Here is a 25,274-nt window from a genome sequence, read left to right on the forward strand (position 1 = left end):
ATACATCCTACAGTTAAACAAAGTATAAAAGAATTTTTTTTTAACTCAAATTCTTCGTCAAAGGAAAAATAAAACCTCCTTTGACGCCATGATTGAAGAGTTTTCCGGATGCTAGTTGAATGAAATAGGAAACCCTTTGCCGGGACTGATTATGTCTACTCTTCAAGTTAAATTCTATTAATATTTAGTTGAAATGGTTATACAAACGAAATGACAATCACAAAGGTGAACAAAACTTCTACTTCACTACACTTGATAATGCGTTTCTCAAAATATACATTTCTCTGCAAGCATATCATGTAGGCTGAGCAAAATAATAGTAAGTGTTTGCAAAGTAATGGTTGCTGAATTGAAGTTCACCATAAATATTTTACTTGTATGTTGGGGTTTTCTTAAAAAGAATGAGTTGTCATTTGTTCGACTATATTAAGGTAATTCGCCAAGTCTTTCCAATAGGCGAAATTACTCCAACCAATGAAAACCTTAACACTGAAGTAAATACAGAATTGTTGACTGTTCAAAGGGAACTAGGATAACCAATGAGATATTTTTACAATATAATCCGTGTATTTGCTTAGTATCCCAGTTTGCAAAGAGACAACTATTAGAAAATACAAACAAATGTATCTTTTAATATTTGCTTGTAACTTTGAAAACCCTCTAACTTATACAGCACTGCTGCTGTCACTATCACTATGGGCAAAAAATTAAGCAAAATAAATAAATTATTAATAAAACTAAGAACATAGAAGAACACTTTCTTACAATAATATATGTACAATTAATCAGAAAAAAAATGCATAAATAGAGACTAACACAAATAGGTATCTTCTAACTCTCCTCAAGATGAGTTTAGATCTCGTGATGTTTGGCCTTGCCATCTGTCAAACAAAACCAGATATCATTCACAAGCATATTCAATGCAGTATAATGTGAGTATAAAGAGAGAAAGTGTTATGAAAAAGTGACCATTACATAACTAGTACTACTTTTAAGAATAGTTATTAGAAGGGGAAATGATAAAATGATAACTTCCACAAACCTTGATAGAAGAAATCTTGCTAGTGGACTTAAATTGCTATTAGGATTATGTTCCTTGTTTTGTTGTTTTTTCCTGTTATCAGCCAGTGCGTTTCGGGTTTCTTCGGTGGACTTGGTCTCGCTGAATAGTTCCCCTGCTAGCCGCTGCAGGTCCTTCAATGAATCTTCCTTTGTACTGCACCACAAGAGAATGAGAAACATATACTTTTCTTTTTTTTTATTTTTCTAAAAAATTTCAAAAGAAGGCAAACCTTGCCAATCGCTGAAGCAACTGTTTGAGAAGAGCTTCACAGGATTTAGGTTTTGAGCCCTCCATGTTTATTAAAGAATTGATAACTGCCCGCCCAACTGCCCCTTCTGGATCATCAGCAATGGCCTGCATAACAAACGCAGACCATAACAAATTTTTCTAGTACCCAAAGAATAGCATTCTTCACATACGACTTCACTCTGTTGTTGTAATATCTCAAGTCTTAGTACAAAAAGTCATGCAGGAAATTAATAGTAATAATCAATTTTCAATAAAATTAAAGCTTGTACATTGTACTCAAAACTATAAATAATAAATATATGAAACATTTAATTATGGAATATTGAGGAGCAGTGCGAAAAGTATATGATGCTTTATTTGGACTTACAACTTATTTAGAACGAAAATATGGAATATATTTACTAATTTACCTCTTTTAAAGAAGGAACAAGTAAAGCAGATAATGGCACTGAGGATAACATTATTTTAGCACTTCCTTCATCATTATTAGCATGATGTGATCTTGACATGCCCCTGTGTGAATCATGTTCGCACAAAGTCTGAATAAGAAATCCCTAAGAATGTATACACACATTTTTAACTCAGCAACAGAAAATTACTAGCTCTATTATTGTGGATGTACCTTGAAGAGTCAAAGCTGCTAGCCTTTCCATCTTTCTTGTCTTCCTGTCTATCATTGTTGATTTTTCCTCGGGCCAATCTTTCTCGAGAATTCCTGAGCCCTCCTTGCATAGCAGCCTTTGCCTGTGAAGACAAACAGGTGGGAAAATACTGTTTATAAGAAAAATATCAATTTGAACAAGTAATCACAAATAAAACATGTTTCATAATAAATTGCAATTGAACAAAAAGAAAAATTTTCGGACACAGTTGTTCAAGAAATAGTCTAAGAATATAACTCTGACAAAACAAACTGGGTGGGTAACTCAGTCAATTATATAGCAACGGAAAATAATAAAATACTATACCACAACTAAATCTACTACATAATGGAACGAAACCTATACACAAGAAAGGGGGAGGCTCATCGTGAGCAAAATTAATCAACACGCAAGCAAAATTTACAACTTGTATCACAGAAACAGAACCTCAGCAAGATTTGCCGCACTGTCTTCCATTGAGGAATTTGAATTTCTGTCACTAAGTCCAAGTCGAGACCTTAGTGGCTGTGGTGAATCAGGCTCATCATGCTGGCCACGTAAAACAACAGTCCCACTTGTAGAAGCATCATCAAAAGAAGAATATCTGCTACTATACTACATTTAATAAAATTCTCAGTATGGGATTATTAAGAACAGCTAGAAGAACTTAACAGTTTCTAAAGTAACACAGCTTAATCATACTTGAGAGCTCTGGTCACCGAATATAGATGACCTTGACCCTTTTGGCGATCGAATAACAATCGTTCCTGATCCATTTCCGGATAATTCATCCTGCATATTGAAGATTTCAGAAGATCAAAGCTGTCCCAGGTTGTTCAAAATGATAGTTCAACAAGTTCATAGGAACTCCATCAATACTTCATGATTGACACATTTCAAATAACACTATCGAGATGAATTCTCCAAATAATTATACCACTACAGACAATTTAACTGCTGTTCATGTCTGATTAATGAGGAGCAACATTGGCTGTACAGAAAATTATCAGTTTCAGCTCAAGTATAGAAAGGTCATCAGATAAATATTTAGAGTTAACTGGTTAAGCATTGATCATGCATCCACTGTTTTGTAAATACCAAAACACCTAAAGGTTCCTCTATAAAGATGTGGCCGCTAAGTATATCATTCAATTGACCAGGTTAACTTATTTCACGAAGACAGGAACGAAAAGTAAGAGTCATTTACATCTTCAGTGTGATTGTCCAGATGCTCATCATGGTAGGGAACTCGATCTCTTCCAGAGGAACTTTCAAGTGACTCACTAAGTGCCCTTCTATTAGCAGATCCCCCTTGATAACCACTCTCAGGAGCTTTTCTTTGGGTTACCTGATTATGTGATGCTTCAGCTTTCTTCTCTCTAAACTGAGGTGGTCGAGAAACATTACGAAAGGTTCCAGTACCCTGTGATCCACCAATATTGAAGTCCCATCCAGCACTTTTCAGGGTTTTACCCTGATCACTGCAAATTAGAAATCGTCCGTAAAAATATTCAATTTGTAAACTAAAAACTAGTAGCCAACAGTTAACCTACCTGGGTCGATTATTTTCTTCACCTCTTACATCTCTAGCCACTTTTACAGTATCTGATCCTTCCCCTATCCCTCTTGAGACATTTCTAGGTGTTTCCAGATCTTCTTCCTTTATTTGATATTTTGGACGTTCTCTATCACATAATCACAAAGCATGATCATGTCAACCACAAGCTGGGAATAATACTTGTAATTTTCATTTTCTGATGGACAACATGCTAAAGTTACATAGAAAAAGGATTTCAGAAATTAATTGTGTCTCGTCATTTACTTTTTCTGAGATATAGAAATAGCTTCAGAATATATAAAAAGAAAGAACAAGGGGCGGATGAAATTAATAGGCAAAAGCAAAATTATATAATTACGTATATGAAACATAGACCTTTATCAATGATTCGCACCTTATTCTTTCTACAAGCTTTGAACTCCTCCTAGCATTCCGAATAAAACGGTCCTTCAAAAGTTCCTTAGCACTTGGCCTCTGGAATTGAATCCATTAAAAGGGGGGGAATTAAGAGCCTGACAGAGAGAGATCAACTTCACCAGTTCGAATTCAAGCTAGTCTAAAAAGCTACTAATTAGGGAAAACCAAATAATAAATCTCATCAAGTTGACAACAACAAATTTCAATAGGAAAAATATAAACAAATAGTTCTGTTATTCCTGTTATCGTAAGCCCAATATTTCAATAAATACTGTTTATTATTACCTTTTCCCCTAAGAAATTAAATGTTCTAGAAAAGCAGATTCAGTATAAAAAGGAATATCATATGGGTTCTCTCATACAATCCATAAATTGATCATTTCACTCAATTGGACTCATAAAGAAGAACCTTTTCATTACAACTATACCCAACAGAACTAAAGAAAATGAAATAATAAGTGTATCAAAAGCATTGACACTTGCCTCGGCAGGAACCTTCTTTAAGCACAATGAGACAAATTCTTTCATTGGACGGGAAAAATGATCATCTAGCTGAAGAAAATGAGATTAAATGTCAACTGCTATGATGAAAAAAATAACATCTGGGTTTGAAAAGTTCAAGAAACTTAAATGGTTCAAAACTAGAAAGTTTGACTAGATGGATACTAAAGAACACAACCTGCGGAGGATTCTCCCGGGGTATGATGAAAAGCACTCTCATAGGGTGAAGATCGGCTAGTGGAGGCTCCCCCTTTGCCATTTCAATAGCAGTGATTCCCAAAGACCAAATATCTGCCTGCATAAACAGAACACTCCTGTTACAATTCTAAGAACACAATAATTAGTAGAAACTAAAATAAAGATGAAAAATATAACCAAAGAGAAACATTACAGAAAATATATAGAATAAATATATTACAACCTTCTCATTATATCCATCAGTATTCTGAATAACCTCAGGCGCCATCCAAAATGGCGTTCCTACAAATGTCTGTTATGATAAAAGAAATGTTAGCATATCCAGCCTAAGATGAAGAGTAATAATTTAGAATTCCAGGTGGTTTTTCAACTACAAGAAGCCTTAAATGCAGTGAGGGTTATGACAGAATCATGCAGCCGATACTAAAAAAACTAGCAACATGAAATTCAGACTGCCCAACTCAAATTACACAGAATATCATGCACCACAATTCCTTCACTTTGGGAGTTTACACATTCAATTTGATTATCCAATTGAAAAAAAAGAACAATTCTGTGCTCTTGAAAGGATATTAAGAAGTTAAGATTAAGATCATCAAGCATAAAATAACTTACATAAATTTTAATCTAAATATGAAAAAAATACTGTATGAATAACCCATCCATGTTGAATTAACTTCAATGAAATATGTTTACCTTCCTCCTTGATATAGTCCTTGTTAACTGTGCAGAAACGCCAAAATCTGCTACCTGGTGACATTCCACTTGTATGTAAGTCCCCATCTCAAATTATCAAGTGCATCATTTTTCAGTGAAGTTCTATATAATAAAAATTGGATATAACCTCTTTCGGTATAACATACCTTTACATCACCATTCTCAGACAATAAAATGTTTGCAGCTGTATAATAGACATTTAAATACTGTCAATTGTAAAGCTAATACAAAGCAAAAAGAAACCCCATAACTACATGTGGACAGGGAGAAAGAAATTCAAAGGGGATGGGGTTGCTGCTGACCTTTAAGGTCTCTGTGAATTTTCCCTTCAGTGTGTAGATAATCAACAGCATGCAGCAAGTCACGCAGAATGCAAGCAATTGACATTTCATCAAGGGGATTACCTGCTTGGAGCTACAGAAGCAATACCAGAATTAACCTCACAGAAAAAATACAACAAACAAACCATATAGGAAATTATTGTCAACGGATATAAATATGATATACAGCGACAGAAAACCTGACCATTCAAAATATGAACTGTTTTCTTTCTCATTTTTAATGATAGAAAATTTAATAACCGGAAATGTACAAAGAAGGATAACAAAGTTCCCCAGAATAACCAAAGAGAGAAAAAAAATATTGAAACAAAAAATGTTATAAACATCCATACTCATGCAAACAAAATCAACCAGCGTATCCACAAATTCTGTTTTCATATACAAATAACAAGGTTATATTATAATCATACAAGAATTACAATGAAAACATCAAACTTCATTCAAATATATATTATAGTCCAGTTTTATGCATATCATTTTCTTTGGTCTATTTGAGTCTAAAAAGTGCATATCCCCTGCAGCAAACTTCTAAAGGAATCTGAAACTTGGACGAGGATGGAGTATTGAGTGTAGGGACTCTGAAAAATAGAAGTATTAAAGTAGATAGATGTATTAAAATAATGGAACCAAGCTTTTGGTGGTAAAATACACCAACAGTATAAATAGGAAATTTTAACATACGGTTCATTATCTTAAAACTGTCTATCTCTCTAAAACCTCTGTTTCCTACCTTTGCTCTCCCTTCTCTCTAGATTTCTTCAATCTTAGTTCATCTTTTCACGGCGTTCCTCCTGACATTCTAATGGTTATCAAGTCTCAAGTAGAGATGGGTAATTCATGTCGTGAGAATAGCAGGAGGCCCTAGTCTAAGGGGGGAGACCTTAGGTGAGGTATAGCGGGCTAACCTCGTGTGGCAGCTGATGGGTTTCCAGTTACTGCACCTACGAGTGCACGAATGGCCAAAGCTACGTATTCATACCCGTCCGGACAGTCAAGTTAAAGTGGTCGGTCAATATATGTTTATATGTTGTACACATGTGGTATGAGTATCTTAGTTGTTTGTTTGAATTGTATTCCCACATGAATATTAAATTACACTAGCTTACCCTTCTTTTCTGTCTTGTCATGTTTGTTCGTTCAGTTTTTCCTTTGCCATGATCATCCTGTGGATGTGAGCAAAGGGAGAGGAGTTTCTGTCTGGAGCAAGCAATGGAAGGAGAGGATCCATCTGTCTAGTATAAGACTGTTCAGTCTTGTACATCGTTCCGTATCAGCATACAAATTTTGTAAAGTTTTTAATCTTCTGGTTATTTTAGAGTAACTGTAAGTTAATTTTCTTTATAGTAACTGTTCTACCTTATTATTATGTGATGTATCATTAACATAGTTTCATACTATATTTTTGGGATGTTACACTAAGTACCCAACCATTGACACTCTGATATATGCTGAATGTTTCTCGCTTGCAACTATTTTCTAGTTAGAAATTATGCCCCAAGAATTCAAGTAATCTTTTTCTCTCTTACTTCTCTGCAAAGCATTAGGTTGGCTTTTTATAAAGGATGGTGTCTTATCCTAAGTCCTAATTCCCGGCAATTTTCTTTGTCTTCAGATACTCTTCGTTCATAAAAAAAGTAAAAGATATATCGGACAGTTCACGGATAAGCAGGAGAAGTTTCATTAAAGAATGATTCAGACATATATCAATTTCAATTTTCATGCACTGAGCATATAGAAGCAAGGACACAGAAGTAACCTACTAGATCAGCAACTGAACCACCAGCCATGTATTCCATTATTATCCAAAGTTTAGTTTGATTGAGATAGGAACCATAATACTCAGTAATGTATGGACATCGACATTGAGACAAAACAGCAATTTCCTGAAAAATAGTAAACTAAATCAAAACATGTTTATTTGAGTACAGCAAATGAGAGTACAAGTAATCTACAAAATTATTATACCTTCTGGATATCATCAATTTCATCCTCCCTGCCAAGTGACAAAAAGAGAGGAAAGACAAATTAGGAAGTAGTAAGGAAGAAATGAATATAGATTCTGAGTGCAGCATAGCAATGATACAACGTTAATAAGATCTGTGAGGGAGAGAAAACTAGTATTTAACCAAAAAACACTAGAACAAACTTCCTTGGGGGTGCAGAATAGTGTTCATGGCACATGGAAACGTGGCTGGTGCATTCATTACTCCAAATGGCATCACAAAAAATTCATAATGCCCATGGTGAGTCCAAAAAGTCGTCTTCTGTATATTTGAATCATGCATGTGAATTTGATGTGAATTTGATGTGAATTTGATGATATCCCTCAAATCCACTTTCGAAAAGAAAAGAACTTTGTGCAACTCATCAAGTAATTCCTCTGTGACTGAGGATAGGTAATTTGTCAGGAATTGTTTCCTTGTTCAATCCTCGGTACAAAACTTCCAACTCACATCTTTTTTCTTAACTAAAATAATTGGGCTGGAATAAGGGCTATTTTAGGCCTGATGACCCCTTTATCTCAACATTTCCCCTACATATTTCTCAATCTCCGTTTTCAACAAGTGAGGATATTTATAAGGTCTCACATTTATAGGGTCTATCTAAGACTTGATTGGGATTTTATGATCTATTTCTCTGTGAGGTGGCAGTTCTTGAGGTTCCTTCCTCACATTCCATCAACACTAAATTCAGTTTTGCTTGTTGATTGTCCGTAAATCCATTTTTCATATCATTACCTGAGTTTTGTTTTGCAGCTCCTACATCCCATAATATTGATATAGCTTCTATTTTTGTTTCTTTCAACAACGCTTGTGGGGTTACTAATGTTTTTGCTAGAGCTGGGTCACTTTTCATCTGAACCAGCTGACATTGTGTGCTAAAACTCAGTTAAAGTCTTCCAATTCACCTTAACATCTCACAGAGTGGCCAACCAAGCTACCCCTAAAATCAAATCCACCCCTCCTAAGTCAAATAAGAAAAACGACATACTTCTCCAGCTTCACCTCTACATCCCTGCAACATCCACTCTTTTATTTCCTATTCTTATCTCTTAATCATACATCGTAGGATGAAGTTGTTTCCACTCTCAAACCAGCAACTATCTATCAATATCAACACTGATCTTCCCTTCATCATTCATTGTAGCTTCATAGTGTGGGATTGGGTCAAACCTCTTCCTGAAGAAAGAGACAATTCCCATATGTTGATGTTCAAAATCAACGAATTCTTCTTCACCATTATCCAAATACTCCTCCGATAGCAGCCCAAGCAAGCAATTGGATAGTAGGCCCAGGCCCATTATTTAAAGTGTATGGGATGAGGAATAGAAGGGTGAGAGAATGATGAGCTGGCACGAGAGTGTGTTGCGCACGAGATTTTCTGATATATTGGGGAGGGTGAAGATAAAGGGTATCATTGGGTATTGGAAGTTTGTTATGGGCAGGGAGCAATAGCACGAGATTCAAACTCAAAATGCGTTGATCATGGAGAAGCTAGATGCCTTGAATGATCAGTGAAGAAAGAAAAGAACAGGTGACGATTCTACATTGACAAGGAGGAAGAAGTCCACTAAGAGAACCATGACACAGAGGAGTTCATCAGAGGGATTCAAGAAATTGCAGGGTGGTTCGTTGGAAGAGTTTCGTCAATCAGTTAACAAAACTGAGCACTCAATGTTTGATGGAGAAGACACAATTGGGTGGATTTCCCAAGCTGAAGTGTATTTTCGAGTGCAAGAAACGCCAAATGATGTTCACGTCAACTTCACGCATCTATGTATGGAAAGACTGACAATCCATTTCTTTAATTCTCTTTTAGAGAATGAAGAAGAGTTGTCGTGGGAACAATTCCAAAGGGAGCTTCTCGATCATTATGAAGACAATGGCGCAGGGGACGTTTTTTAGCAACTCTCCAAAATTAAATAGGAAGGGTGTGTGGATGATTATATTTAATGATTCAAACGTCTTAACATGCAGGTAAAACGTATTCCTGATGAGCAATATTTTTGGTATTTCTTGCATGGCCTAAAAAAGGAGATTAACGGACGTGTTCTTAGCTTTTGTTCGGTGGTTCCTCTATCGTGGGCACATTTTTTGAACCTAGCTCGTGCTATTGAAAGAGAAGTTGTTGGAAGTAAGGCGATAAGTATCCAATTCGAGGCACTTCGGGTTCTCTAGTGGATTTAGAGGCTAGGGAAATAGAAGGAATGGGGATTCGGGCTAGATTCATATGGGTCGTGGAAAGGATCAGTTCAATGAGAAGGGACTAAATAAAGGGCGTTTTGGGTTTGGGCCCAAGGAGGATAAGACAAATGAGCCTAATACAAAGAATTTAAGTACGATGGATTGAGGAATTAAGCACTTATCCCTACAGGAACTAAATGAACACAGGAAGAAAGGACTATGTTCCAAATGTGGGGGTAAATATCATCCTCTTCACCAATGTCATGACAAACAATTGAAGGTCATGTTGTTGGAAGATGATGAAGCTATGGATGACAACGGAGATTTTCAAAAGGGTGAATTAAGTGACCTAAGAGACTCTGATTGTGGGTGTAGTATGTTGTTGTTGGGGAATTTGATCTACGATCATCATGATAGTCTTCAACAAGATAGCCCTCAAACCATGAAACTGAGAGGGAGTTTGAAAGGGATCCTAGTCCTTATATTGGTTGACGGTGGTGCAACTCATAATTTTGTTTCTAAGAGATTGGTGTCTAAGGTGGGTTAGGAGGTCAAGGAGACAAAAGAAACAAAGATTAAGTTGGGGGATGGGCATAAAGCGGCAGCAAAAGAGTACGAAAATCCCTAGATCTGAAATTAGCAGAAGCTGATTTTTCAATCGATGCATTTTTATTTGATCTTGAAGATATTGATTTGGTATTGGGGATGTCATGGTTACCACATTGGGAATTACAACTGTTGATTGGAAAAACCATAAGATGGATATTTGTTGGCAGGGAGGCATGGCTACAATTAAGGACAATGACAACAAACAGACTCGAAATGTATCTTTTTAGAGTGTGATAACTCAATCTACAAAGGTGGAAGAAGATTTATATTTTGCAACAGAGGTTCGTCCTCGAGCTCAAGTAGACAAAGGCAGCAGGATTTTGAACCCATCAGTGTGAGGAGTTAGAATTGGACAGATTTGGGAAAGTGTTTAATGACCCTCAGGGGTTACCTCCTAAGATGAATAAAGAGCATGTTGTTACTTTGCTGGAACGATAGGGCCCAGTGAATGTGAGGTCCTATTGATACCCTCACCACCATTAAGATGAGATAGAAAAGCAAGTGAGGGAGATGTTGCAATCAGGAATTATCAAGCCCAGCCAAAGTGCTTTTTCAAGACCAGTCCTTTTAGTTAAAAAGAAAGATAATTCATGGAGGTTATGCATGCACTACAGAGATTTGAACAAAGTTGCATTGCCAATTATTGATGAATTATTAGTGTTAGATGTTAAGTTGTGTGTTTATGTTAATTGGGCTTAGCCCATAATGTATTTAGGGTTTAACCCTTATCTTACATTATAAATAAACTACCCTATGTGTATGCTAAACACATAAGGGAGATTTCTCCTAATCTTCTCTACTATTTCACATGGTATCTAGAGCTTAGGTTTTGTTCCAGCCAGTTCCACAGTCTCCGGTACCCATCGCCGCCGCCGTTGCCGCTGCTACCGCCGCCACCATCGTCGGAGTTCCAGAATCGATCGACGACCACACCATCAGAATCGTCTCGGCCGGGCGACCACCGTGGTACAAAGATCGCGGTGAACGGACCACCCACGCGCCTCCACGCACCGCCGCAAAGGTCACCAGATCCGCCGCTTCCCGCCACGCGTGCCGGCGCGTCGCCGGCGAGATACGCCGCCGACCAGGACCGTCGTGCTCGCCTCCTCGTCCTCTTTCTGGATCTGTTGTCATTGCATCAATCGGAGCACTTTGGATTTTTTTTAGGGTTTCTCCCTCTCCATGGCTGTCCAACTTGATGATCGGAGTCGGTCTCGCCAGCCAAGTAAAGGATGTCCAAAATGTGACCACTGTGGCAAGCTAGGCCACAAAATTGATAGATGTTATGGGCTTCATGGACGTCCTCCCCGATCACCGTCTGCAGACCATCCTACTTCATCAAATACCATAAATAACCCTGTACTTTTTCAGGAATTTCTCAGATGGTATGAGGACCGTCAGCACCCTAGTTCCACTACATCTGCTTCTGTTATACACACAGGTACTCCTTTTGTTGGTCTGACTCACTCTCTCGGATCTTGGTCCTTGACTCAGGCGCCACCGATCATATCACTGGTAACAAGTACTTGTTTTCTTCCTTGTCATGTCCAGATAATTTACCTTCGGTAACGATGGCTGATGGGTCTAGAGTCTCATCTCATGGTATTGGTACTGTTCATATTTTTCCGTCCATATCCATTGATAATGTACTTTATGTCCCTGGGTCTCCTTTTAACTTATTGTCCGTAAGTCGTCTAACTCGTTCCCTTAATTGTGTTATTTCATTTACCAAAGATTCTGTTTGGTTGCAGGACCGGAGTTCGAAACACATGATTGGCACAGGATGTGAGTCTTGTCAGTTAGGTAAACATACTCGTAGTGTTTCACAACGAGCGTCATCCCCCTTTTCATTGGTTCATTCTGATATTTGGGGACCTAGTCGTGTTAAGTCAACTTTAGGATTTCAGTATTTTGTTACCTTTATTGATGACTATTCCAGATGTACTTGGTTGTTTCTCATGAAGAATCATTCTGAGTTGTTTTCTATTTTTCAATCTTTTTTCAATGAAATAAAAACTCAGTTTGAGGTTTCTATTCGCAATTTACGCAGTGATAATGGCCGTGAATACCTTTCTCAACCGTTTAAACATTTCATGGCTTCTCATGGCATTCTTCACCAAACCTCATGTGCCTATACCCCTCAACAAAATGGGGTGGCTGAGCGCAAGAATAGACACCTTATTGAAACAACTCGTACCCTTCTCATTCATGGTCAAGTACCCTCACATTTTTGGGGTGATGCTGTTCTCACGGCATGTTATCTTATCAACCGCATGCCATCTTCCGTCCTAGATAACAAAATCCCTCATTTTATCTTATTTCCTCAAGACCCTCTACATCCATTACCTCTTAGAGTTTTTGGGTCTACATATGTTTTGTTCATGATTTTTTTCCTGGTTTTGATAAGTTATCTCCTAGGTCTCACAAATGTGTCTTCTTAGGATTTCCACAGTCACAAAACGGCTATAAGTGTTTTTCCCCTTCCCTCAATCGTCATTTTATCTCTGCTGATGTCACTTTTGATGAATCTTCTTTTTACTTTACACATCTATCTTCTAGTTTTGTACCTCTCCCTGTTACTGTTGATATTCCTCTTATCTGTGATCCTCCTGGTGATGCTCCACCCATTTTGTCTCCTCCTTCTTTAGACTCTATTCACCACAGGATCGTCCTTCACCACCACCCCTTCAGGTTTATAGTCCTCATGACTCACTTCCAGTGCCGCCTCCTGTGTCTCCTCCAGCTCCAGCAAATGAGTCTGACTTGCCTATTGCCCTCCATAAAGGTATACGCTCTACCCGTAAGCCTTCCCCCCATTATACTGTTCTTAGTTACCACAGATTATCTCCTTCTTTTTACACTTGTCTCTCATCCATTTCTTCTGTGTCAATTCCTAAATCTGTGGGTGATGCCTTAACTCATCCTGGTTGGCGTCAAGGTATGCTGGATGAATTAAGTGCTTTACAGAAAAGGAGAACTTGGGAGCTTGTCCAATTACCATCTGGAAAGTCTGTTGTTGGTTGCAGGTGGGTGTATGCTATCAAGGTTGGCCTTGATGGCACAATTGATCGTCTAAAAGCTCGACTGGTTACCAAAGGCTACACACAGATTTTTGGTTTGGATTATGGTGATACTTTTTCTCCAGTGGCAAAAATGACCTCTGTTCGCCTATTCATTGCCATGGTCGCTCTTCAACAATGGCCTCTTTACCAACTTGATGTCAAAAATGCTTTCCTAAATGGTGATTTGCATGAAGAAATTTATATGGAGCAACCGCCTGGCTTTGTTGCTCAGGGGGAGTCATCTGGATTGGTATGTCGTTTTCGCAAATCCTTATATGGCCTAAAACAGTCTCCTCGGGCCTGGTTTGGTAAATTCAGTTGTGTTGTTCAACAATTTGGTATGTCTCGCAGTGAAGCGGATCATTCAGTGTTCTATCGCCACTCAAGTGCTAGATGTATTTACTTAATAGTGTATGTCGATGATATTGTTCTCACAGGAAGTGACTATCTCGGCATCTCTCAGATGAAACAACACCTTTGTCACCATTTTCAAACCAAAGATCTTGGCAAACTCCGGTACTTTTTGGGTATTGAAGTAGCACAATCCAATGATGGTATTGTCATATCTCAGAGGAAGTATGTGTTAGACATCTTGGAGGAAACAGGGTTAATGAACTGTAAATCTGTTGAGACACCTATAGACCCTAACATCAAACTCCTACCAAATCAGGGGGAGCCTTTCTCAGATCCTGAACGGTACAGAAGATTAGTTAGTAGATTAAACTATCTTACTGTTACGCGTCCTGACATTTCTTTTGCAGTTAGTGTGGTGAATCAATTTCTAAACTCCCCATGTGAAGACCATTGGGACGCAGTTGTTCGCATACTGAAGTATATTAAAGGATCACCTGGAAAAGGTTTGCTATATGGCCCTAACAATGATACAAAAATCGTTTGCTATTCAGATGCTGATTGGGCTGGTTCCCCTTCTGATAGGAGGTCTACTTCTGGATATTGTGTCTCTATTGGTGGCAACCTGATATCTTGGAAAAGTAAGAAGCAAAGTGTTGTGGTAAGGTCCAGCGCAGAAGCAGAATATAGAGCTATGGCATCTACTACTTGCAAGCTTGTGTGGCTTAAACAATTACTTAGTGAATTGAAATTTGGAGATGTCACTCACATGACACTTATATGTGATAATCAAGCTGCTCTTCATATTAGCTCTAACCCTGTCTTCCATGAGAGAACCAAGCACATTGAAGTTGATTGTCATTTTATTAGAGAAAAAATCATATCCGGAGATATCAAGACTGAGTTCGTTAACTCAAGCAACCAGTTGGCAGACATATTCACCAAGTCCTTACGAGGACCTAGAATTGACTATCTTTGTAACAAGCTTGGAGGAACATATGATTTATATGCTCCAGCTTGAGGGGGAGTGTTAGATGTTAAGTTGTGTGTTTATGTTAATTGGGCTTAGTCCATTCTGTATTTAGGGTTTAACCCTTATCTTACATTATAAATAAACTACCCTATGTGTATGCTAAACACATAAGGGAGATTTCTCCTAATCTTCTCTACTATTTCACAATTAGATGAAGTGCATGGAGCTAAATATTTCTCTAAGCTGGACCTTAAATCTTGTTATCACCAAGTGAGAGTTAAGGCTAGTGACATACATAGGACTGCTTTCGAACCCATGAAGGTCACTATGAATAGTCATGCTCTTTGGTCTTATGAATGCACCTTCCACTTTTCAAGCATTAATGAATAACTTATTTCGGTCTATGTTGAGGAAGTATGTTCTAGTGTTTTTTTGAGATTCTCATCTAGAGTAAAGACCGGGAGACCCATATGCAACACTTAGCTAAGGTGTTACAGGTGCTGTTAGATAAAAAATTAGTGGCCAACAAGAAGTGTCATTTTGTTCTTTATGAGATGCCTAAGAACCAAGTAGAATGAGATGCTCCGTAGAGTGTTTAAGTGTCTGATTCTCCCCTCTAAATAACTAGCTTCATAAGGGTGAGTTCTCCAAGTGTTTGAGTACTCATCATATTACGTATATTGTTTTTTTGACTTTGCAATTGCTGTCATCCAGCAATAGTGTTTAGGGGTGGCTGCTACGTGACCCTATCCAGGATTGACTAGTTATATTTTCCTGGTGTTATTACCATAAAATTCTAATAGACAGACAATCTTTTATAATGTAATGAAATGTGTTCTCAAAATTCTAAAGTTCTGATTACTATGAAATTGGTAATTATTCCTAATACGGCCGGCAAATACAGCAGTTCCAAGAACTAAAGCATTCATAAAAAATAATAGAAGGAGGACATCAGACATACGATTCTTCCAAGTCAATCACTTTGATGGCGACATCTTTGTTGAGCTCCTTATCAAACCTGGAGATAAGACAGTACAACAAAGAGACAGACAACTCATTATCCATGTCTAACTTAAAGGCAGTAAATAAAAGATGTTCAAAGAATAATAACTGTTATAATTATAGAAATAAGTAGTTGATCTTATATACTCAATAATATCTAGATTATACTTGTCTTATTAGGAACATTTTTATTTACTCCTGCGCCATATGCTTATTATTAGAGGATGTCAAATATCCTCTATTTATTGTATTGACTCCTGTTTCTCAATATAAATAAAGCATCCTTGCTTGTCTCAAAAGACACGTGGTTTCAGCTCAATGTTTCTATCTTTTCTATAGTTTAACAAACTAGTTAGACCATGTCATTTAAACATTTTGTTATGTTACAATGATGACTGACAACAAAAACAAACAATCCCCGTGAATGTTTCTAGACGTATTCATTTATTATTATTTTGTTTCTCTTGATTATATAAACAATATCCTGATAGGCTTCTTTTGTCAAGAAGTCTATCTTTCCTCTTTTTCTCTCAAGAACATACAAAACAAAACTGAATAGAATGTGTATTATTGATGTAAGTATGAACAAATGAACAATATCACCCTCCTAGGGAGCACTCTCCCTCCACTGAACAATCCAGTCTATACCAAAAGAATACAAAATGAATAATCCCCCCCTTACAGAACACACACCCTATTTATAAAGTCTCCCTTCTCCTTCCCACTAACTAACTAACTATCAAACAACTCTTCCCTCCTAACTGCCCTCTCATTTCCTCTTCCTTCTATCTTAAATCCATTATATCTTATCACCTTATATCCTATCATTACACCCCGCAGCAGAACAACCTTGTCCTCTTCAAGGGTTTTATCCGATTATGATGAAGTGAAGAATTTCATCGATAAATATTCCATCGTTTCTTCAACTTCGAATTGATTTGATTCACATTTTTCATTTGTGAATATTTTTATCACAAATCGATCTTCATTAATAAAATAAAGAAAAAGTAACAAATTGAAAGAGTATTTCAGTGATCCATTCCTGTAATTTTGGTGAAAGGATTCTTTTACTAATGCAATAAAAAAAGTCGTCAATTTCGTTTGTTAGAACAGCTTCCATAGAGTCTCTGCACCTATCCCTTTTTTATTATAACTTTCTGAATTTTTCTTTGTTTTCAGAAAACAGGATTTGGCTCAGGATTGCCCATTGTGAATTCCAGGGTTTCTCTGAATTTGAAAATTATTACTTGGTAAGTTTCCATACCAAAACTCAATCCAATTAAGTCCGTAGCGTCTACCAATTTCGCCATATCCCCATCTTTTTTTTATATTTGAATCTGATTATAATAGAATGCTTTTTTTTCATTTCTATAAGGTTGGAACCGTGAAGCTTGATCTCATGGTTCCTCTTCATCATTATGTTATCATATGAAGGAAACCCACTGGCTACTGCCCTCTAATTCAGGTCTGGAGGCTTGGGTGGTGGCAAATCCTCCTCCAATGACTTCCACTCTTCCTGAATTCTTTTAGCCAAAATTTGTTAAATCCTCAAAATCTCATCTCTGACTTCATCGGCTCTTGTAGTAACAACACTTTTGACAGCTGCTCCATCTACTTGCAAACTCTCATGTAAACTTTTCACCCTCCCCATCTATGTTACTGCTGCCCAACTCTCACATAGAATGCTTCTCATGTTCCCTTCAACTATCTTTAGTAGAGTTGTTGCCAAAATTTTCCAAGAAAGGTTCTTGGATTTTTTATGCCAGGTCTTGAACCCTTGGACTACCTTTTCTTTGCTGTTTGGGTGTACTTTTGTTGATCTTTTGGTGCTCTGAATGTCAGAAGCATTTGTTGCCCCTGTTGTTTGACCTTGGGTGTCAATCCCTTCATAAGTGGTCAACTCTTCTCTTTTCACCCACGGAAAAATTGGTTTTTCCTCACCCTTCCTAGCTCCATTATTGTCAATGGCATCCTCTTCTCCTTCTTGCTCCCAATTGATTCAATTTTCTCCTCCACCTGAGTGTTTCTTTACTTTCTTGATGTCTTGCAGAAGTCCTCTCTTCTTTCCTCTCTTGCTCTGTAAATAGACTCAACTGGGTTGTTCCTTAACACCACTGTTTTAACCATAGGCCTCAACAATTCTTCCCCTTTCTTTACTGTTTTGACATTCACACCACAACCTACCACTCTATCTCCACTAAAAACAACAGCTTTTGCAACTTTACTTGGAGAAGCAAGAGTCACAACCTTCCCATCATGGTCTTCACCTATGTATTTTTCGTGCCAACATTTGTCACATTATCCACCCTTACAGCAGCAACTTCTGCAACTTTCTCAGCCGCTGCCACACCAATGTCTCCATCACAGTTTTCGTCATTGCCTTTTCTTCACATATATTTTCTTCTCTCCTCTCTTGCCCTCTAATTCTTGCAAAGCAATCAACACTCAAAACAGCAGCTTCTAATACTCTACTCCCTGATGTAATGGTAACAACATTCCCCTCTTCACTGATATTCGTGTCTCTTTTCTTCTCCCCATTGGTTGAATTTTCTCCTCCATATGATGGTTTATTGGTTGTCTTGATGTCTAGCAGACTACCTTTCACAACATCCCTCCCCATTTTTCCCTCTTTCTTTCCTTCCATGACAGGTTTCTCACTTCTTGCCAAGTCCTTTATCTGAATCTTGATATTCTGCAGCATTTCTTTTAATTCTTGGGTAGTTCTTCTCCATTTTGCACTACTCTGTGGGTATCTTTCTCACTACTTTGTGGGTATCTTTCTTCCTTCTTCTCTTCATCATTAACCAAGTACTCTACTTCTTCAGAGAATTTCTTGGCTTTCTTGACATTTTGCATACTGTCTTTCACAGCATTCCTACCCTTCTTTACCTCTTTCCCTCCCTTTCTTGCTCTGTCAAGAGATTTCTCCCTTCCTTTTGAGTCCCTTTTTTGATTCTGGTCTTCCAATATCATTTCTTGGATATTTCTTCTCCATTATGCTAGCACCCCTTTCTATTCGTTGGCCCACCTCTCCACAGTATTGACTCTTCCTTCCAAAGTATTGATTCTTCCTTTCATCAGGTTCTCCTCTCCAAGGGATCCGACAGGTCGAACCAAATTGATAGGCTTCTTTTGTCAAAAAGTGTATATTTGCTCTCTTTCTCTCATTCTCTCAAGAACACACAAAACAAAACTGAATAGAATGTGTATCATTGATATAAGAATGAACAAATGAACAATATCTTCCTCCCAGGGAGCACTCTCCCTCCACTAGAACAATCCAGTCTATACCAAAAGAATACAAAATGAATAATCCGCCCTGTATAGAACACACACCCTATTTATAAAGTCTCCCTTCCCCTTCCCACTAACTAACTAACTGTCAAACAACTCTTCCCTCCTAACTGCTCTCTCATTTCCTCTTCCTTCTATCCTAAACCCATTATATCTTATCACCTTATATCCTATCATATCCACACGCTTGCAACAGTAATTTTTTATATCATTGCCAGTCAAATTCAATTATTAGATATTTTCACTAAACAAATCTGAAATAAGTAAACACAAACAGGATTTTAGTTTGTAAAACATAAGAATTTCCATTGGTCATGACTTGTGAATTCCAGTTTCAATAACCCTGTTAACTCCATAAAAAAATAGTAAGTTAAACACAACTATTAACTACTACCTCCCATTAAGAACAAAAGCTTGCAACACATAAACACTTAGCTACACAGCCACCAAGGTGTAGCTCTCTCAGAACTAGATATGTCATGTTAAGAAGCCAGCAATGAATTTTCTACGTATATATGCAGAGAATAATGCTCTAGACTTTACATGTCACTTTAAATTCTAAACAAATACAAACTGTTGTAATTAGAGAAGATATCTTTAGAATCTTCCTAATTAGAGAAAACAGTTTCCTAGTTTCCCTATTTCCCTTTTTTTAGGAGAATTATATTATTACAAATGGAGGATATGAGAATGTATTTTTTATGATTAAATATAATAAAATCAGTCCTATTTTCAACTTGGTGTCAGCTCCCATTCTTGGGGCTCCGTTCCGTTGCACAGTCGCGTCGCCGCCATTGTCTGACCACTGCCACTGTCGTTGTCGCCGATTGGGGTCGTTGATAGGGCAAAAAGGTGCGCCCAACACCGGTGACACGCCGGAAGTCGCTCCATGAGAGGAGCCGTCACGTGCCGCCATGCACCTCCACCGTCGCCAACGCGTGTAGCCCACGCGCCCACCTCCAGCGAGTGGGTCTCGCCGACGCCGCCACAGACAGGGTCACCGGAGCCTCCTGAGTTTGTTCCTGGGGTCGGTGAAAACCCGTTTGGCCTATATTTGAGTAGATCTGAGTTTGAAGTTTTGCTCCTTTTCTCGGTGTGACCCACACGCCGTCGTCGTCTCGGAAAAGGACACCGGAGACTCTTGGTTGCGTTCTACTGGATGTCTAGAGTAAAATTTATTCCTTTGGGGGTACCTAATTACCTACCAAATATAGGAGGTACCTGTCGGTTGGATGGTCAAAGTGGAGAACCCGGTGCAACTACACTATGACAATAACTCTGCCATGAGCATAACCCATAATTCAGTACAGCATGACAGAACCAAACACATTGAGATTGATAGACATTGATAGACATTTCATCAAAGATAATCTTGACAAAGGCTTTGTGATTACAACTCATGTTCCTACAAAACTTCAAATAGCAGATATTTTTACAAAAGGGCTTCCTCCGGGTAGATTTCAAGATTTTGTAGGCAAGTTGGGAATGATTGATATTCATTTACCAACATGAGGTGGAGTGTTGTAATTAGAGAAGATATCTTTAGAATTTTTCTAATTAGAGAAAATAGATATATAATTTTCTATTTTATTTTGTTTTCCAAAAGTTTCCCTATTTCTCTTTTTAGGAGAATTAGATTATTACCAAGGTTATCAAACTCGCGAGTTAACTCGTTAACTCGGTCGAGTTTACGAGTTCACATGGTGCTTTCGAGTTAACTCGTAAGCAAACTCGCTTTTGGTGTAGAATCGGTGGAATCGGTGGTAGACTCGCTAAACTCACCTGAAATCGCGAGTCTGGTTCCGATTTTGCGAGTTTGGGATCTTCGTTTTCACTATTCATCTTCGCTCACTGTTCATCTTCGTTCTCAAGCTCTCGTGTTCGATCACGCCCTCCGCCGCGCCCTCGTTCATCAGGCTCGCCCTCCGTTGCGTCGTCCATCTCGGCGTTCGAACTCGTCGTCCGTTGCACCACCTTCGTTCTGGTCGTTCGATCTCGCCTTCGTTCCCATCATTCGCGTCGTCTATCGATCTTGCCATCGATCTCGCCATCGACCTCACCGTTGATCTCGCCGTCGACTTCGCTGCCGACCTCGCCGTCAACCTTGCTGTATCGTCTTTGAACTTGCGGGTTGCGTGTAAACCCTCAATGGTTAACTTGGTTTTATGTTTTAAGAGCAAGTACTATAACGAGTAAACTTTACAGCACTGCAGCATATATTTTAATAATTTATGTTTTACAGTAGCATATATTTTAATAATCTTATGTCATTGCAGCATTCATTTTATTTTTAAAAATTAAAATACACTGCAGGGTTGAAAAAACTTTGCTGCCACAATATTTTAAGCTCCTGGGCATTTTATTTATTTTTATGTTTGTAGCAAAGAAGCTTATTGAATTTATATAATTTTATTATTTTATTTGAATTAAAATTTTATTTATATTTTTTTTCAGACAAAGTAAACTCTTACGAGTTTACGAGTCGAGTTTACGAGTCGAGTTTATTAGACTCTCACGAGTTTACGTAAACTCTCGAGTTTGACAACCTTGATTATTACAAATAGAGGATATGAGAATGTATTTTTTATGATTAAATATAATAAAATCGGTCCTATTTTCAACTCAAACAGAAAAAGAAAAAGAAAATGAAAGCAAACATAAGAAATTGTTATAATAATGGAGAAGGTTAAGAAGTGAAACTAATCTGAAAGGGACATATATCCTTCATTTTGTATTAACAGTCTATGTTGTGCTTTGTTGCAAACTTTCACAAGGATAACGACAAACCCATATAAAAGAAGAGGATAGAGTTAGGCAATAAATAAGAACTGTTAAACTTTGTCAAATGTCTGTAACATTGCATGGATAGACCATGCTTATGTGTTGTACAGGTTTACACAAGCCTTGCATTTTTACCTTAGTTTTAGACATTAATATTCAGCATATCCAGGATACAATGCCTCCATACACATTTTTTTGCATAAGATCTAGTTCTAGTGAAGGGTCAAGAGAGAAAATCAATGGTAAACTAGAGATATGGAGAAAACCCCTCGAATCTCAGTTTTGATTTAACTGGAAACAAAAACAGAGTACATGAAAATTCAGCAAGACATGCTCTATCATTACCTTGAAGATTATCGATGGGAATCATATATACAACAAGTAAGTAATACAGTGTAGATGTCCCAAATCTATCATACAAAGAACCTAAGAAGTTGAAACAGATGAAAGCTTCAAGCTTTAATTGTGATTAACGGGTGCTGCTTTAAAGTATAGACATGCGAGACTATACAATACTACATGTTCAGTAATCGGTGATGAAAGGTCAACAAGAACGTGATAATAGATGAACATGCTGTATTTGAAAAGCAATCATATAGGGGAAAAAAATATGGAACCCACGCCTTAGAGAGAAATCTGAAAGATATCTATTGAGGAAAAGTCGGTAAAAAATGTCTGTAACGTGGTTTGTACTTATTACCAGATGATTAACAAAAACTTCAATTAGAAGAGTTGATCAAATGGAGGATAGCCCAATAGACCAAGCAAGGCTCTAAGCGAAGCCATTAAAAAGTATCTATAATTAAATAGCCTGAGATCCTGAGTAAAGAATTGGTTTTGGATATCTGATTCATGTAGCCAACCACATAATAGAAAAAACTTCTGTCATTGTTGTTGTTAGTAATATTTAAAACCACTTATCAATTATCAAAAAGGAACAAAGCACTTGATTTACTTCTTTCGAGTAGCAAACAGTTGCAATTAGACTCTTCTCTTAAAAATGAGGCTCAGTTTTACTTACAGTCCATTCTCTACAGCTTATCTTCATGCTTATTTAACGAATTCAGGAAAAAGAATTTAAACTAACCCTTGATCAGATATCATAGTATACATTACGACAAAAACTATTATCCAAATTTCCCTCCAATTCATTTTACAGCAATGTTTATCTAATGTTTGCATCCATTAATGACACTTCATTCACACAATCATCAAATCTAGATTTCATACACCTCAGTACCATTTATCAAATAAGCATCTAAAGAACAAGTTTAAGAATTTTATAAACAAAATAATACTTAATATTATTCTACCAGAAGAAACAAAAAGAAAGAAATCCCTACACAAAAAATATTCATTACCCCAATGAACAAGCAATATGCATATAAAACTACTATGATTTAAACTCAATGTGCAAAGTCAGTTTAAGTCAGCAGGGCTCATGATACCAGTTCTAAAACTAACACATACGCTTTATAGACGTCTCCAAACGATCCCTGCCCAATAAGCTCCAATGAAGTGAATCTCGATCCCGCTGCCTCAACTAGACCTGCCACGTCAGCCATTCTCAGCAGCAACTCCTTGAAGCCTTAGACAAGAACTACACCACATGCACCTGAAAATCCAAAAAACACAACTCAGACACGCATGGTCAAAATCACATATCCCCAATTATCCCTCATTCTCCAAATTCCACCAATCAAAACCATAAACTTCACGTTCAAAGATACCATATTTCACAACAACAAATTCACAAAATAAAAAAACAAACATTCACATTCAAAAATACCATATTTCACAACAACAATAGATTGATCAAATAAAAAACAAAATTTACCCGCAATTGCACAACCCCAATTGAACCGCAACTCAATTTCTAAACGAAGGAATCAAATCAAAACTTAAACAAACCAAATAAGAATAGATGCACAATGCAGTAAAGCTGTGGACTTAAAGCAAAGCATGCAAACTCGGTGGAGTATGCAACAATTGTTAGGTGGAAGTTAGGATACAAAATTGACTTCGCAACAAAATGGAATGGGGCGAATGACACTGAGATATCGTTCGCAGTGGAAAGAGAAAAAAGAAACAAAAGAAAGCGAAACGGCAACACCCAAATCGATAGTGCGGCATTCGAAATCGATTGAAACTCACCCATAAATTAATACGATTCCGATTATCAGTGACCGCTTAAGGGACAGATCTGTTGCTCATTGATTGTTATTGTATCTCTTCTTTGGTTTTGTTGTGTTTGGGTTGTGCGTGATTTGTGTATAATAGTTGATGATTAGGAAGAATAGAGGCTAATCTTTTAACAAATGTCCCACATCGCTTATATAAAATGTATAATAACAAAAGCAATAATAAATATATGTATAAATATATGAGTAACTTCTAGTAGATTTGGTTTTAGAGATTAATTTAGTCACCAGATTTTTTAAAAAATTTAGGGATTGATGTGTAGTGAAAAGATGTAAATTTACTTCAATTATGATGCAATATTTAACTTGTTTAAGAAGTATAAAAGAGAAATGGACTGGTCTTCAAATATTTCATGTGCATTAATGGTTAGTTTTAATCTTTAAAATCCTATACCGATACAACATAAAACCAAAAAAGTGTTTATCCTTAAATTTTAAATTGTATATTTATATTTTCCGAGTAAATTTTAAGATAACTATGGAATTAATTAATTTAACTCATTTTTATTGATTTTAATGAATTTTTCATTTCTTTCTTAGATATTCAATTAGAGTACTAATGATTAAAATTTAGGTCAAATTGGTTTCATTACTTTAAATTTTCAGCATTGGGTTGAAAAATTGAAAAAGAGACATTGTCTTGGTCAACGAAGCAAATTATTAACTACCAATTGCATGTGAGGATTTTCTTTTTCCAATTAACAAAAACACAACTTGTGATATATTAACTTGATTAAAGGATATAAGATTAACAAATGCATTTATCAACACTCAAATTATCCATCATACTCTTAAAATTAATGGAATTCAAATTCTTGAAAAAAAGATGCAAATCCTAAATTGCATAAGTCAAGGAAGTAAAAAACAATGAAAAATAGTTAAAAACAACTACTTGAAATAAGTTGCAATTGCTTTTGCTACATCATTATTTATCACATATTATTTTGGGTGGATTTGTTGTCCAAAAAGCATTGTGAGGTGTCAATTTGCAATGAATTATTGTATTCATTTTGAGAGATTTCATAGTGAGGATAGAAGTGGATTTGCACGATGTAGTGTTTTTGCAATCTCACATGAAATAGGGTGATTTGAGGGTGTTAATACTGCAATGACCAAACTATCTTGGTTAAAA

General features: G+C 37.0%; 1 protein-coding gene across 2 annotated transcripts; it reads right to left on the bottom strand.

Moving 5' to 3' along the window:
* Positions 1-495: 495 nt before the first annotated feature.
* LOC124843771 (uncharacterized) lies at positions 496-24,248 on the bottom strand. 2 transcript variants are annotated; one of them, XM_088092680.1, is made up of 21 exons: positions 24,096-24,248; positions 23,412-23,556; positions 15,826-15,882; positions 7,651-7,678; positions 7,446-7,568; positions 5,647-5,758; positions 5,491-5,528; positions 5,324-5,377; positions 4,851-4,919; positions 4,608-4,724; positions 4,412-4,480; positions 3,906-3,985; positions 3,507-3,638; positions 3,161-3,434; positions 2,656-2,745; positions 2,401-2,568; positions 1,935-2,056; positions 1,723-1,825; positions 1,293-1,417; positions 1,043-1,216; positions 496-881 (listed from the first exon to the last, which is right to left on the bottom strand). In XM_088092680.1, exons 2-21 carry the CDS (start codon positions 23,504-23,506, stop codon positions 842-844), a joined length of 2,070 nt encoding a protein of 689 aa, XP_087948806.1. In that variant the 5' UTR covers positions 23,507-23,556; positions 24,096-24,248; the 3' UTR covers positions 496-841. The 2 variants fall into 2 exon arrangements, with proteins under 2 accessions (XP_087948806.1, XP_047176543.1); XM_047320587.2 differs by lacking the exons at positions 7,651-7,678; positions 15,826-15,882; positions 23,412-23,556; positions 24,096-24,248 and having other exon boundaries at positions 7,442-7,557.
* Between the last annotated feature and the right edge of the window lie 1,026 nt (positions 24,249-25,274).

This window comes from Vigna umbellata, chromosome 6, assembly GCF_029865625.1.
Source record: "Vigna umbellata cultivar VRB3 chromosome 6, Vumbellata_1.0, whole genome shotgun sequence".
Lineage (NCBI taxonomy): Eukaryota > Viridiplantae > Streptophyta > Magnoliopsida > Fabales > Fabaceae > Vigna > Vigna umbellata.